This window comes from Manis javanica, chromosome 10, assembly GCF_040802235.1.
Source record: "Manis javanica isolate MJ-LG chromosome 10, MJ_LKY, whole genome shotgun sequence".
Lineage (NCBI taxonomy): Eukaryota > Metazoa > Chordata > Mammalia > Pholidota > Manidae > Manis > Manis javanica.
The window spans coordinates 6,875,530-6,890,665 of record NC_133165.1 but is presented as its reverse complement, the minus strand read 5'-3'; the positions used below and the strand labels follow the sequence as shown (position 1 = coordinate 6,890,665).

Here is a 15,136-nt window from a genome sequence, read left to right as displayed (position 1 = left end):
TGGATTTTGGAGGAAGCGGGAGGGAGGAGGGCTCCTGGCTGGGACTGTCCTGCTCAGGAGCCCCTCGTCTTACCCTCCCACATTGTGGAAAGGCCGCCCTCCCTTCGGCACACCCCCAGCTCGGGCAGGCTGGGCGGGCACCCAGGAGGAGGGGCGTGAGGTCGGTGTGTGCGGTGGGGGAGAGGGTGGGGGTGCGGAAGGGAGACCGAGGGGACGCCAGGCTGGACTTAGGGAGTGAGGCAGTGTGTGGGAGGGCCAGTTGGGTTGCAGGGCAGAGTGGACCAGAGCTGGAGGCTCCTGGGGAGTGAGGGGAAGGAGAAGGGTCTGGGAGCAAGTGAGGAGTGGGCGTGCAGGGCCGGAGCGGAGTCTGGGGGGTGGGGCGAGGGCTGGGGAGGGGTGGAGGCTCCGATGAGGGTCTGCAGGAGGAGGTGAGTCTCGCCGGAGCAGTGGTGCGGGGGGGCTGGGAGTGGGGGTGAGCGCCCAGGTGGGGCGGCGCCAGGGCGGCCGACGGGTCGCGGTCAGCGGCCGGGGTGCAGCCCGGCGCGGAGTGTCGGGGTCCCGGCCGCGCGATGCGGCTGCACCTGGGCGTGCTGTCCGGCGCGGCGGCGCTGTCCGGCGCGCTCAGCTTCGTGCTCCTGGCGGCCGCCATCGGCACGGACTTCTGGTACATCATCGACACCGAGCGGCTGGAGCGCAGCGGCCCGGGGGCGGCCAACCGCAGCCAGCCGGAGCCCCTGAGCTCGCACTCCGGCCTCTGGCGGACCTGCCGGGGTACGGGCGCACGCGGGGCCCGGGCGGGAGGGGGGCGCGCACCTGGCCCTGCTCACCGCACCTGTTGCTCGCAAGCCCCAGCGCACTAAACGCGGCGTCCGGGCGGGAGGCAAGGGGGCCGAGGGCCGGGGCCGCCCTTCGGAGGGGTGCTGCTCGGACCCTCCGTGCGCCCCCAGGGTGCGGGGCGTCTGCAGTCGGCCCTCTGCGGAGGCGCGGGCGGGGGCCGCAGCCCAGGCTCCCGCCCGCTGATTTCTCCACCCCGTCCAGTCCAGAGCCCGTGCGCGCCGCTGATGAACCCCTTCTGGCAGGAGAATGTGACCGTCAGCGACTCGAGCCGCCAACTTCTCAGTGAGTCCCGGGAGGCTGGGGATGGAGGGAAGAACCCTGGTCTGGACACCAGTTTTGGGGCTCTTCTCCAAACCGCAGGGCCGGGGCACTGAGGAGGGTGGAGCGGGGAAGCCTCTTGACCCCGGGCAGAGGAGCGAGCGGGGTTAAGAGCGGGCGCAGGGCCTCTCTTACTCCAGCTGTAGTACAGTGTGGTTTAGGATTCACTCAACAAACGCTGGAGGCAGGCTTTCTATGCGCCAGGCACCTCACTGATGATTAAGACCCAGGCCATGCCCTCAAGATATTCACAGACAGGCAGACATGGAAATGGAAATGCTTACGTACATTTCATAGTGACAAGCATGAGGGTGGGAGCTCCGGGAGGCTGCTAAACCAGACTGGGAAGCTGAATGTTGTAAAGAGAGACCCTAGATCTGGAGGCACAGCCCACATCGTATCCTCGGCATGAAAACAAGTGCTTGGCACTAGCAGCAATGCAGTAAATATTTATTGAATGATTCACAGAAGGCAATCAGGGGGCAGAGATCCCCCCCTGCCCCACCTCTCCAGGGCTGTGTGTCTGTCCTGTTCATGGCTGATTCCCCAGTGTCCAACTCAGAAGGGCTGAGGACTGAAGGCCACAATGCAGACGGACTGAAACAAACACTTGAGGGATGAGGGAAGCTAATTATAATAAATAGTTCAGTTTGATGATGTTTGCAGCCAGCCAGACATGGAGCTTAATTGCCTTTCATCTACGTCATCATTGAATCCCACTGTCACCCTGTGAAGTTCTCACCTCCCTTTTTATCTTCATTTTCCAATGGGGAAACTTAGGCCCAGAGAGGTACCACAGGAAAGGATCTGAGGAGGAAAATGAGGATGGATGGAGTTCTACGGACCTTGGAAAGTGTGGACAGTTTCTGCTAGACTTGCTGAGGCTTGGGGATGTGATGCTCAGAATAAAGACAAGTCCCTAGCATGGTCCACAAGGGCTGCTCTGATGCCCCTCTCCTCTGCTCTTTCTTCTCTGGCTCTGCTAGCCTTGGGGCAGTTCCTGGAACATGCCAAATTTCTGCTGCCCCAGGGACTTTGCACAGGCCATTCCCTCTACCTGGAGTCTCCCTGCTCCCATTGGCCAGCTTGACTTGGTCAGCTCCTACTCATAGTACATGCTGTGTGACACTTTTTGAGTTAGAATCTGGCTCCCTCATTAAATGTTCTGTGAGGTCAGCAACCAAGTCTGCTTTGCCACAGTGGTATTCCCAGTATTTGCCAGCACAGAGCCTGGCAAATACTAGGCTATGAGCCGAGGTTTGCTGAGCAGGTAGGAGAGTGAATGAAAACTGTATTATATTAAAGGGGGGAACACAATTTATATTTGTTGCATGAATGAATAAGTGAACAAGCCAGAGTTCTTTCTCTGTGGTCCAATGGCATGCTGGGAATGGCTCTCTGGAAGGGGGAAGTCTTGATTTGCAGCATTTGCTGACGTCTGTGGTGAAATACTCCTGCTGTGGTCAATTTTAAGCTATCAGTGTGATGTCAACTGGCTCCCCGAATTCCTAAAAACTTAACAGATGGCTCTTGTGAGCTGATACAGTACAGCTCAGCCCCCCATTGCATTAAGTCCCACTGAAGGGGGGAAGGTGGGGTACCATAAACTACGTGTTCTCAGCCCCAAGCTGCTTTGGAGAGAACTCTTAGACATTGTTTCAAGACTAATCAAGAGTTCTTGCCCTTGAAGTGAGGGAGATGGGAGTCAAATCCCAGCTCAGACCCTTACCAGGACCTTCTGTGCTCCTGGGATAGGTGTCTTAGACTCTCTGAGCCTTAGTCTTCACATCTAACAAAATGAGAAGTCAAAAGCATGAGTGGGCATGGCCAGGATTCCACAAACTGGCTGGGTGAGAGAGCTGACCCTACCTGGCACCTACATGGTTTCCTGCTTGCTGTAGGATCTCCATGTTACATGAAAAACGATCTGATGTGGAAATGCCAGCCGCACAGTCACTCTCAGTCACTGCTAGTCTCCTCTTCCACTCCTTGCGGCGTCTCTTAGATGCAGTCACATCTATGGCCCTTTGCTGGGCTGCCATTTAGCCCACTTACCATGTCTGTAGGTAAAGTGGATGGCTCACTGCAGTGGGTGCTGGTCTGGCTTTTTGTGAAACTTGATAACGCAACAAGCCTGTGTGCTCCAGGACTTTGAGAAACAGGCAAAACTCACATCCAGAGTGTGTTCATCCGTGAGCCCTCAGCCCTGCGTCTAACCCCCAATTCCCCTGCCGACTAGGCACGTCCCTATACCACTCAGCCTCAGTTCCCTCACGGTCAAAATGAGAATGACTGTCACCTCTCTTCACAAGGAGATTCCAAGGGTGAAATGGGAGGGTGTATTTAAAGAGCTTCAAGCAGTGGCCGCCCCTGCTAAGCGCACCTTAAGTTTTGTCTTCCAGATGAGCTCTGGGGATGTAACGGGCTTGGCTCCTCGGCGAGGGGCTGGAATTATATTTGGTGCGTGTGTATTTGGCGGGGGCGAGGTGTGTGTGGGGGCGGTCATCAAATTCAGCACAGTGCAGATGACAGAGCCACAGTCTAGAAACAGCCAAGAGTCTTTTGGAAGCAAGTGATACAAACTTGTTTAAACAAGAAAAGGAGTTCCTGGTCCATGTAGCTGGAAAACTCAAGCAGTGCTAGGATCCAAAGAGCTAAATTCAATTTCTTTCTTCTCCTCTCTGGGCTTTGCTTCTGTTTGGGTTCTCCTTTCAAGCAAATCCTCTCCAGTCTTAGCAACCGGAGCCAGTTTCTGTTTCGCAGTAATTCTGCAAAACTTCTGGGAAGGCTTTTCACTGGACCAGACTGGAGCACAGGCCCAGATCTGAGCCAATCACTGTGCCCAAGCATGGGAGGTGCTGATTGGCAGGCTGAGTCACGTGCCACTGGCTACAAGGAGTGGGGGTCGGGTCAGCCCGTCATAGACAAGGGCCCCACCTCTTATCAGATGGGAGACTTCTGGCCAGTCACCTGCTTCCAGAAATGGAAGCTTAAATGAGATCTCATAAGCAAAACACCCGGTATAGATGGCACAGTGCATAGGAGGAGCTGACTTAATGTCTCCGTACTGCCTCCCTGAGCCTCAGGCTTCTCGTCTGTGAAATGAAGCAAATCATTTTGCAAACTCATTTATTAGCACTCATTTATTAGTGCTTTTAAAATCCTACCTCATTTATTTCATTCCTGACAGTGGGCAAGATGTGGGGCCTAGAACATGACCAGACAGATGTGGTTCTTGCCCACAGAGGGCCGAGAGTCTAGGGCAGGAGATCATAAATGCATGGACCACTGAATATAAAGACATAAAATGCTTTCAAATAGTAGCAAGTGTCACAGAGGAAATAAAAAGGGTGGTGGGGGAGACTTCCAGTGGGGTGGTTGAAGGACGATCGCGTAACAGCCAGCACTGACAGGACAGCTGCTGTGTGCCAGACACGGCTTTGCATTCCTTACATGTATCAGCTCACTTGCTCTTCACCATAATCCCATAATCCCACCACCGTCACTTTGCAAATGAGGAAACCAAGGCACAGGTAGGTTGGGTAAGTTACCAGAGTTTGCACAGCAACTGGTAGATGTTTGTGCCTATTTAGCACGGTGCTACACTGAGTATAATCTCAGGGGGCCCTGAGTTGCTTGGACCGGAGACCATGGCAGTCCAGAGAGGGGCACACAGCCTGTGTGTTGGGCACAGAGTCCTCCATCTTACACCGCCTTTTCACACAGGGAGCCAGAGGCCTGCGGGCATGGGCAGGGAGAGTGGGTGTGGAGCTGAGGGCAGGGCTGAGCGTGGTGTGCTCCTGAGGCAGCTGGGGGGCCTGGGGTAGTGCAGAAAGTGCTTTTAAATTCGCACCTCGTGCTCACCCCATGCCTTGCCCCAGCTACCCCTCCTAAGAGCCCCGGGGAGGTGTTGGGAGGGCTGCCCCACAGATTATCTCACCAGGCCCAGAGGGGTCAAACGCCTTGCCCAGAATAGCATACCAGGGGCACAGGTTGGACCACGGGCCAGTGGCCTGGCCTAGTTGTCCCGAGGAGATGAGGTCGGAAAATTACAAGACTGGCTTTCCAGTCTTATTGGATACTGGGCTTTTGCAGCAACGTGGAACATTACAACTTGTCCTCCCACAACGTCTGGCACAAATTGCAGGAGTGGAGGTGGCGGGGGACAGAAATGAAGGGATTGGGGACATAATGGCATTAAGAGGCTGCCTGAGCCCTGGAGGGAATTCTCAGTATGATTATGTATAGCTGTGTTGTAGGCTGGGAGGGAGGCAGCAGGTGCCTGGGGCCTTAGCATCTCCAAGCAGGAAGGCCCAGGCTTCAGGCTGCCTCTTGCGGTATCCATTGAAAGTCAAATACACACTTTAAACTAAGACACAAAATCAATATTTAAAGTAATTCAGCTTCTTGGTAATTTCCATGTGAGACTTTTAAGAAGAGGTTTGCCATCCCATTTTTGTAACAGTGGAGAATAAGGGAATCTCAGTGCCCATGGACTGAAATATGGCTCCACTTTTACCAGTGGTATATCCATTCTTTGGAATATTATATAGTCCATAAAAAGAATATACTCATGTGAATAGAAATAGCATGGAATGAAAAAACTAATTTACAGAATGTTATGGGCAGTGTGCCACCATTTGTTACCCTTTCCGCCCTAAATTCCCCATGATATGGCTTTTCTATGGATCTATGCCAACATTTTCAGATGCACCTTTATTTTATATGACATTAGGATAAAAAACAATATTGCCGGGTATGACTGTGAGACGCTGATGGTCAAACACATTCTGTTTTCCGATTTGTTAAAGTGTAAGCAAGTATGCCTCTTAGAATTCAAGAAATAGGTAAATATATAGGAAAATAGGTAAATGCATGAAAAAAATGACTGGAAGGATGTGCACCCAAGCATTTACAGGGGTTCACTGTGGGAAGGAGAGGCAGGAAAAGTTGAGGTGGTGGCCAAATGGATCTCATTTGATTTTTTTCTAAGAAGAATGCTATCATAACACTGTTATGAAACTGGCCTGCAGAGACCTCTCCCAGTGGCTGGATTTCTCCACTGTGTGGCTCATGGGAGATTTGTGAGCCCTGCCAACCTCTCCAGCTGCAGGAGCCGAGATATGTGTGTGTGTCCAGATATCTCTTGCTTTGGGATCTTGGCAAATCCTGTTCCCTTTATTGGGAACACCCTCCCCCCACCCCCCACCTCTCTGCTCGGTTAACGCCTTCTCATCTGACTTCCAGGTCTCAGTTGAGACCTCCCCACCCACCCAAGCCCTTCCTAACTTCCCAGGCTGGGTTAAAGCCCCTCACCTGCTGTTTCACCAGCCCTTTGTCCGCCTTCATCGCTCCATTCCAGCTCTGACATGTTATATAGATCTTGAGCAACTGATCTAAGTACCTTCAGCCTCAGTGTTTTCATCTGTGAAATGGGACACAAACGCATAGCTGGTAGAGCCGGAGGTCCTTGAGGCCAAGAAAGAAACAATTCCTCTCACATGCACTGCTTGCAACAGCCTGGCAGAGTCAGAGAGTCCTGGATCCAATTGGCAGGCGAGGAAGCAGGCTTTTGGGAGACAGTGTTGTGTGCTTGGGAAGAGACGGAATCAAATTTGAACCCAGGTCTTTGCTTGTGAACCCTTCCTCCTTCTTCCATATCACACCTGTGCATCTTAGAGATCATGAAGAGAGTGAAGATGCAGCCCCCGTCCTCAAGATACGTTCCGTCTCCTGTGCTCTGGTGACAACAGACTAAAGGACAGATATTTACAAAAATCTTATAAACTTGCACAATAAGACTGAAGGTCTCTGAGCCCCTCCTGTAGGCTCAAAGTCACACTGAACAAGGTTTGAAAATAAAGACAGTGACGTTTCCCTCTTTGGAAAAGAAAAAGCCCTGAGATCTTCTTCCTCTGCCAGAGCTGCTGATGTTTCTGGAGGAAGATAGGCCCCCAGCACTGCTGCTTCACCGGTCACTCCAGAGCTTCCTGGCCTTGTGAGCATCGTGGGCCCCTGGCTTTTCCACCAATGGTGCTTTAAACAGTGTGATAGTGGAATGGTCATGACCAGTTTTCTTTGGGGGTGAACTTCTGCTACTTTCTGGGTTTGCTTTTTCCTTTACTTGCAACAAAGCATTCTTGAGGCCAAAGATCTCTCATGCTTCTTGGTCACACATTTGCCATCTGGTGGAATGATGACCAATCGCCATTATTGTTATTGGTTCTATCCAGCAACCTCAGCTTGCATCTGCTGAGCTCTCACTGTAAACACTGCAGTGGACTGGACGGTGTCCCTCCCAGAATATATGTCCATGTCCTAACCCCTGCTACCTGTGAGAGGGACTTTATTTGGGCAAAGTGTCTTTGTAGATGTGATTAACTTAAGGATCTTGAGCTGAGGCCATTTGGATTAACTGGGTGGGCCCCAAATCCTTTGACAGGTGTCCTTATAAGAAAAGGAGAATCACGGAGGAGAGATAAAAGCTCATATGATGACAGAGGCAGAGGCTGGAGGGCGGCTGCAAGGATTGCTGGCATCCGCCAGGAGCTGGAAGGGGCAGGGGAGGTCACCCCTGCAGCCTTTGGAGGGCCCACAGGGCTGCCCACATATTGGTCTTGGACCTCTGGCCTCCAGAACTGTGAGGGAATAAATTCCTGCTGCTTATAAGCCCCCTTGTTTGCACTAACAGCAGCCCGAGGAAACTAGTGAAACCACCTTACCCTAAGAATTGCCCCCCACTCACTGCGCACCCCGTTTTTCTGCATCGTGGCATTTATTTCCTTTGTGACACATCCCCTTCTGTAATGATCCCCTTTTCCTGTGCTTGACTGTGATCTGCGTGTAGTGAGGACCTTGTCCACCGTGAGGACCCCAGGCTCTAGGGAAGTTTGGCCCCTCTTAGGGGCCCACAGATACTTGTTTCTGAACGAGATGTGGTTGGAGACGGGTACATTTCCAAGAAAACAGACCTCAGAATCAATATTCCTGTCCCAACTAAAGTCCTGAAAATAAAAAAATAACAAAGACAAGGCACGCACATGCACACAAAGCTAAATCAAATTTCAGCAGGAGATTTTACAACTCTCCTGCGGGAAGCCTGTTCTTACCCAGACATTTAATTGAACGTACGTACAGTCAGCTTGCAGCATATCTGGGGAGCTCACACGGAGGGCCGCTGGGGCTGAACCAACTCCAAGAAACCTCATTAATTTCTAAATGAGAAATGCTTTCATTTCTGAGCCATGGTCTGGAGGCAATGCCATGCGGGGGAATGATCTTAGAGGACCAGGTTTTCACACCAGCTGTTCGGCTTCTTTGCCCAGAATTTTACCTACAACAGGGAAAGAAGGAAGGAGAAAGGAAGAGAGGGAGGGAGATTGGGAAGGAAAGAGGGAGAGAGGGAGGGAACACAACAGACCATGGCTCCTGCCCCGTGATCACATTTTATCCTGCGACAGCCTTGGGAAGGAGCTCAGTTGAGTTTGCTTGACCCACCGAAGTTGGTGGCATTTAGGGGGTTGAAGACAAAGTAATTTGGTCACAGCGGAAGTCAGGCTGATTTATTATATTCATCGGCTTTATTATTGGTGGGGCTATAGTTTATTTAGTCCTTACATTCTGGGACATGGTACTGAACCCCTTACGCTTCCTCATGTCGCCCTGCTGTCTTTCCATGTACTGTTCCTATGAGACCGCTGTGAACCACGTATTCTTAGCTCCATTTCATAGATGTGGAAATGGAGGGGCTGAGGCATTGAGTGACATGCCCAAGGCCCCACAGTCAGAGCCCAAATCCAAGGGCAGATTATCAGTACTGATGTCCATATTTTTAACCACTGTGAGGTCATCTCTCAAGCTCCCTTTTCCTTTATGTCTCTGAAACTGCCACATATAAATATATATATATTTGCCTCAGAGTCATACTATCTAGCTCTTAATTCATTAACTGGGTCCACAAATACCTGTTGACCACTCTTCACAGCCTTGAAGCTTTCCTTGAAACTCAGGAATACAATTACACTAGAGAAGAATTACCGCCCCCCCCCCCTCCCCGACCACCCCGTCAAGGAACTCACTAATTGACAGGTGAGATGGAAACTATATGACCCAGATGCCTTCCACCCTAGGTGTCAAATGCCGGGACAGGTGTCTGTGGGGAGCTGAGGGGACGCAGAGCAGAGGCACCTGACCGTGTGGACAGTGGTAGACATGAGCACAAGGGAAGATTCTCTGGAAGAAATGGCACTGAGCTTGTTCTGAAGAATAAGAGGAAAGTATTTATTTTCAGGCTTATCTTGTTGCCGAAGGATTGAAAGGTTCAGTGCCCAGCTCACAGCAAATGAATTTGGTTAATGAGTGCCTGGTGAAAAAGAGCTTTGCGATTGTTTCCCCTACTGCTTTGGCTGCCAGGAAGCTCCAAGCCAGTGTGGTGGCAAAATGTTTTGACCTTGAGATCTTGTGACCTCAGGCTTCCTTCTGCCCTCTCCCCCCAGCTGCCACCCCACCACTGGTCTTGACTGTCAGGTAATTCATCCTTTTCTACTTTCCAGTTTTGTAATGGAAGTTCTAATCGTGCCTTATAATGTAATGTACTCTGACTCACCAGACACCTGCAATTTGGGAACAGAGGAGAGAGGTAGGGGACTGAATGTTGTTGGCAGACTTTTATGAGATGTTCTTTCTCTGGCCTCCCCTGTTTCCCTGCTATCTGCTGCTGCCTATTACTGTTCTCAGCTTGCCCAGGGGAATTGAATTTCAGACATCAGTGGAGCTCAGAGCAAATCCTCTACATCCAGTGATGGATTGCTGCAGGCAGTGATGGGCAGGAGGCTGGGGAAGAAAGGCTGGCAGCCAGGGGGCTGGGCAGGTGGAGGAAAGCAGCCCTGGGGAGGGAAAACCCTGCCTGGACCCCTGGGAGGAGGGGCCTCAGGGAGCCTGGGCAGGCAGAGATCAGGCCAGAGGTGTGTGGGGGCAGGCAGGTGGGGCCGGACCTTCAGAAAACACTGCCTTGGGAGCTGGGATTGTCCCGTGGCCTGGGGTGCTTGGGGCAGGCCCTGAGCTGGCCTTCCGGGATCCTTGCTGGCTTGGCTCCAAGTCCCTGCAATCTAGCAGGTGCCAGACAAATGCTTATTGGCTGAGTATCACCTCTGCCCTCTGTGAAGCCACGTCCTGGCAACAGCTCAACCCTCTGAGAAGACCTCCTTCAACACCTGCTGGATGAAGCCCTGCTCTGTGCTCCCACCTCTGCGACAATGGTGCCTTGTGTTCATTTTCTGGGGTGAGCGTGGTGGCCTAGAACAGCAGGCACATACTGTATCCCAGCCCTGGATATCAGAGCCCGAAACCAAGGTGTCGGCAGGGGAGGCCTTGCGGAGGCTCTAAGGGGCCACTGTTCCCTGCCTCTGTCCCTGCGTCCGGCGGCCACTGCCTGTCCCGGTGCCCCTTGGCTAGATGCATTGCGCCGTCTCTGCCTCTGTCTTCTCCCCTTCCTCTTCCAAGGGCACTGGTCATTAGATGCAGGGCCCTAATCCAATACGGTCCCGTCTGGAGACCCTTCACTTAGTTTATCTGCAAAGTCTCTTGTCCTAGATGAGCTCACGTTCCCAGGTTCTGGCTGGACATGAATTTGGAAGCTACTTGTCAATTCACGACACCCCTCTGCTGTCTCCTCTCAACCTAGCAACCCAGAGTGTCCACTCCAGAGACATGTCACAATACAGACCTCACAGGGTACAGGGAAAATAAGTGAGATGATGCTTCTATGACACAAATTCTGGCACTAATGAGCCTCAGGAACTGTAGTTGCTGATTTATTATGATTATTATCATTAGAAACAGTAGTAGTGATAATACAGTCATTTCCCTCCCAGCATTGGGGGCTGGCCCATGGGGGTGCTCAGTAAATGTTTGTTGATTGACTGAAGGATGTGATAACCCCCTCTGCCTGCTCTCCCGGTCTCTCCGAAGCCATGCATGGAACGTTTGTGATTCTGCTGCCACTCAGCCTGATCCTGATGGTTTTTGGGGGGATGATGGGATTTCCGAGCTTCCTTCTCCGAGTGTCCCTCCTCCTTGTGCTCACGGGAACCCTCTTCCTCTTTGGAGGTAAGTGCCCCCTCTTTGAGGGACTTGGGCTCCAGGAGGGGCTATGCATGAACCCTCAGGGAGGGGGTGGGGGTCCCATCGCCTCCCTGGGGCTCAGTTCCCCCTCTGGAAGGGGTGAGTGGGTTCCCAGCCCAGGGTCAGAGAGGGGTGGGAGCCGTTCTTGAGAATCCTTCGCGTGATTTCACAAAAGGAGCCGCATGGAGGGAGCTTCCGCTTTGGGGCTGGGGGGCTGGCAGGTGACCCTCCCTCTCTCAGACCCGCCTGCCATTCTTTGATTGCTTAAACGATAGGCAATACAGGTCCACACCGCTGGTCTGGCAGACCAGAGGTTTCCAAAGATGGGATCCAGCACGCGGCTGGGGGATCGGAGGCCTCCCTGCTTCCTGTGTGTCTGACACTGTCCCTCCTTAAAAGGACAAGAACAGCAATGACACACACACTCAGAATTCACGGGGAAAAATACAGGGAAGGTCTGGAAGTGAAAATATTGGGAGGCCCAGATCCCCTCCGGTCACCCACTATTACGTTTAATATTGGCATTCCTAGTTCACCCAGTGACTAGTTCTTGAATCCAGGCGGCCCAGTCAAACTTCCTGGATGGTGGGGAAGCTCTGTCATCTGTGCTCCGGGGAGCCACCAGCCAGGCGGCACAGCACTTGACATGTGGCAGGTGTCAGTGAGGGGCTAGGATGCTGATTTAAATCAATTTAAGTTTAAACAGGCATGTGGGGCCAGAGGCCATGGAACTGGATGGTGCAGTCCGAATGCTAACATCTCCGGGGCCCCACGTGTGCCAGGTGCAGGCAGGGTGCTGGGGGAATCCAGGAGCCCTCTGGGATTCTCAGCCGGTGGGACACAGGCATTCATCATTTCTCAAACAAATGCAAAATTACAATTCTGCCCTGGGCTGCGATGGAAACCACAGGGGATTTGGTCTGGTCTCCCTCGCCCCCTGCAGCCTTGGTGACCCTGGCTGGGATCAGCATCTACATCGCGTACTCAGCCGCTGCCTTCCGGGAGGCGCAGTGTCTCCTGGGGGAGAAGGCCCTCCTGGACCAGGTGGACATCCGCTTCGGCTGGTCCCTTGCCCTGGGCTGGATCAGCTTTGTCGCCGAGCTGCTCACGGGGGCGGCCTTCCTGGCAGCAGCCCGCGTGCTCAGCCTGAGCCGGCGGCAGGACCAAGCCATCTGAGCAGGGGGGGAGGGAGGGGCTTGGCCTGGGGGCCTCCGGGACTGTGTTGGCAGCTGTGGCCGCCTCTTTCTCAAAGGCCACCTGTGGAGGTCAGGGGCCCAACAGAACCACTGTCTGCTGAGCTCTGGGCCTGGCTGTCATCTCAGTGCCGTCAGAGCTGGCTGGTGTGGTGTGTGCTGTGGGTCTGCACACGTGTGTGTCCGCTTGGACTGGAGGAGGCTGTGCAGAACCTGCAGGACAAAAACAGCCCCTTACAGATGGCAGCATCTGTATGCTTCCTCTGGCTTCATGTCATCCTCACCCCCTGCCCTTTGGACCAGCTCCCCTTCTAAGGACATGGAAGACCAGAGAGGTTAGGTAAGTTGAACAAAGTTGCATGCCTAGCTTGTGGCGTATTCCCTGCTCTAAGAACAGCACTCTGTCCTTTATGGCAGTTTTTCTGAGGAGATTCCCAGCCCGTTACTGTGTGCGGAGCTCGCTGCAACCAGACACTGGCCACATGCCTCCTGTGATCTGGACCCCAGGCAGAAGGCTGCAGGGGGACACCCCGAGGGAAGAGCAGAAATCTGGGCTCCTCTCCAGCCAGGAGGTGGACATGTCCTCCCCGGCCACAAGATTCCTGCTCCTCTGGCCCAGAGCCCTGACCCTGACCCTCTGCAGAAAAGGCTCCCTTCATGGGATGATTCTGTGATCAGGGGCTTGTTTTTGAAACATAAAATGCAGCCATCCCGGGGGTGAAAACCTCTCTTAAATGCTCAGGTGGTCAGCATGCTGGGTGCCTTGATGTGTCACTTCATTTGTCAGGAGACCTCCACGGAGAGAGAAGAGGACTTGGTGAGCTCACTATTGGGGGGAAGAATAATCTCAAAACCACAGGAGTGACCCCTCACTATTCGCACTTACTCTTCAGTCCAAATGCTAAATGTCATTCAAGTCACCCTGAGTCTGCGACAGAAGTGGTTTCCACCTGGCAGGGTGACCGAGCCCGGTTCCCTGGTGTAAAGTCCAGGATGGATAAGGCTCAGCCACACTGGGAATGCGTGAGCGGAGTCGTCTGCACAGCCTAAGTGCCGGGGTCAGCTGATCTCACCCCTCATTGCCCTTTGGAACCACCTGCAGAATTTACAAAACGCCCACGTACCTCTCAGGCCAGTTAAACCACAGTCCAGGCACTGCTGGCTTTTGGAAGTGCTCCGGTTATCCAGAGGTACAGCGAGTGGGGGACGAGCAGCGGGCTGGCTTAGAACCAAACAGGGGCTGTGTGTGACTTTATCATCACAGGCAAAATGCCCCGCCCGGTGCGATTCCTCAACTGCACAGAGGGTTTTGCAAAAAATAAGGAGAGTAGTGGCCTGGCATTTGGTTTTGGTTTTTATCAGTGTGCCTCCGAGTCTTATGGAGGGTGTGTGTGACTCATAAAATGTCACCTCTGATCAGTAGGTTGTGGGTGGGGCCTGTGATTCTGTATTTCTAACTTCTTTGAGTAGAAAAGATGTATAAATTGTCACACACACACACACACACACACACACACACACACACACACACACAAGGGTCTTCTGCCCTTGAATACAGAGGAGTTTTTAGGTTGCTTCTGCAAAGGAGGTCTGAACCCAGGTGCAGGTGGAGTCCTGGTGACACTATGGCAGCTCTTTTCTGAAGTCATGAACACCACTAGCGGTGTGTGGCCTTGGTGGGTCTGGGCGGGCAGGGTGCCCACGTCCTTGGCCCTGTTAGCCTAGAATGCTTGCCAAGGAAGCGTTGGCTCCTTGAGGGTATCCCAGAGGCTTCCCACAGTGTGCGCTGGGTGTAGGTCTAGAATACGAAGCTGTTTCCCATGGAGCTGGGAGTGGGCAGGGCGCTGTCCAGGGACTAATCATACTGCTTTCTCCCTTCCCCTGGAGGTTCCACCCCTTTGTTCACCCTTGCATTCAGCCCATGGGACTGGGCCTGTCCAATGTGCTGCATGTCTGAACCACCCTGGGCAGCTTGTACACAGGGTGCCATGACTCTGGGCTCGTCCAAGCCCACCTGGCCCGCTGCCTCTGAGTCAGTAGGTCTGGGACCTGAGAATTTACATTTCTAACCAGCTCCCAGGTGATGTGGACACTGCTGGTCTGGGGCCACACTGATGACCCTGCCCAGGGGAGTTTGAGAAGTGATGGGTGGCTGTCACCTTGCTGCACATTAGAATCACCTGGGCATCTTTAAAAAACCCTGGTGTCTGGGCCAAATCCTTGTTCTAATAATCTCGAGGGGGTGGGGGTGGGGGTGGGGTGAGTCCCGGCCCTGATAATTTTTGAAGACCTCTCCAAATGATTCCAATGTGCAGCTGAGGTTGAGAACCTGTTTCTGTGAGATTCTAAGTCATGAGATGTGGGGAAGGCCTGGGGAGCCTTAGGTTTAAGAAGTTCCCTGGGAAGTGCTGATGGTTCAGTAGGTCTGGGGACCACTGGGGTGGGCTGTAGGATGACAACACCATTACCACCACCATGACATCATTGGCTTCACCGTGACATCATTATCCTTACCATGACACCATCCTGCTCACCATGACATCAACATCCTCCTCATGACATCACTACCTTCACCATGACCTCTTTCTCCTCACCACAGTGTGGGCATCATCAGAGTTGACACTGTATTTACTGTATCGAGTATTTCCATGTACTATTCTGGGTAC

At 53.0% G+C, this 15,136-nt stretch overlaps 1 protein-coding gene across 4 annotated transcripts; it reads left to right on the top strand.

Moving 5' to 3' along the window:
* Nucleotides 1-489: 489 nt before the first annotated feature.
* On the top strand, nucleotides 490-14,715 carry TMEM114 (transmembrane protein 114). 4 transcript variants are annotated; one of them, XR_012121961.1, is made up of 5 exons: nucleotides 490-771; nucleotides 1,039-1,119; nucleotides 11,125-11,262; nucleotides 12,221-12,810; nucleotides 13,258-14,715. XR_012121961.1 is itself a non-coding variant. In XM_037020481.2 (4 exons), exons 1-4 carry the CDS (start codon nucleotides 570-572, stop codon nucleotides 12,451-12,453), a joined length of 654 nt encoding a protein of 217 aa, XP_036876376.1. In that variant the 5' UTR covers nucleotides 490-569; the 3' UTR covers nucleotides 12,454-14,715. The 4 variants fall into 4 exon arrangements, 2 of the variants coding, with proteins under 2 accessions (XP_036876376.1, XP_073070825.1); XR_012121960.1 differs by having other exon boundaries at nucleotides 12,888-14,715; XM_037020481.2 differs by having other exon boundaries at nucleotides 12,221-14,715.
* Nucleotides 14,716-15,136: the final 421 nt, after the last annotated feature.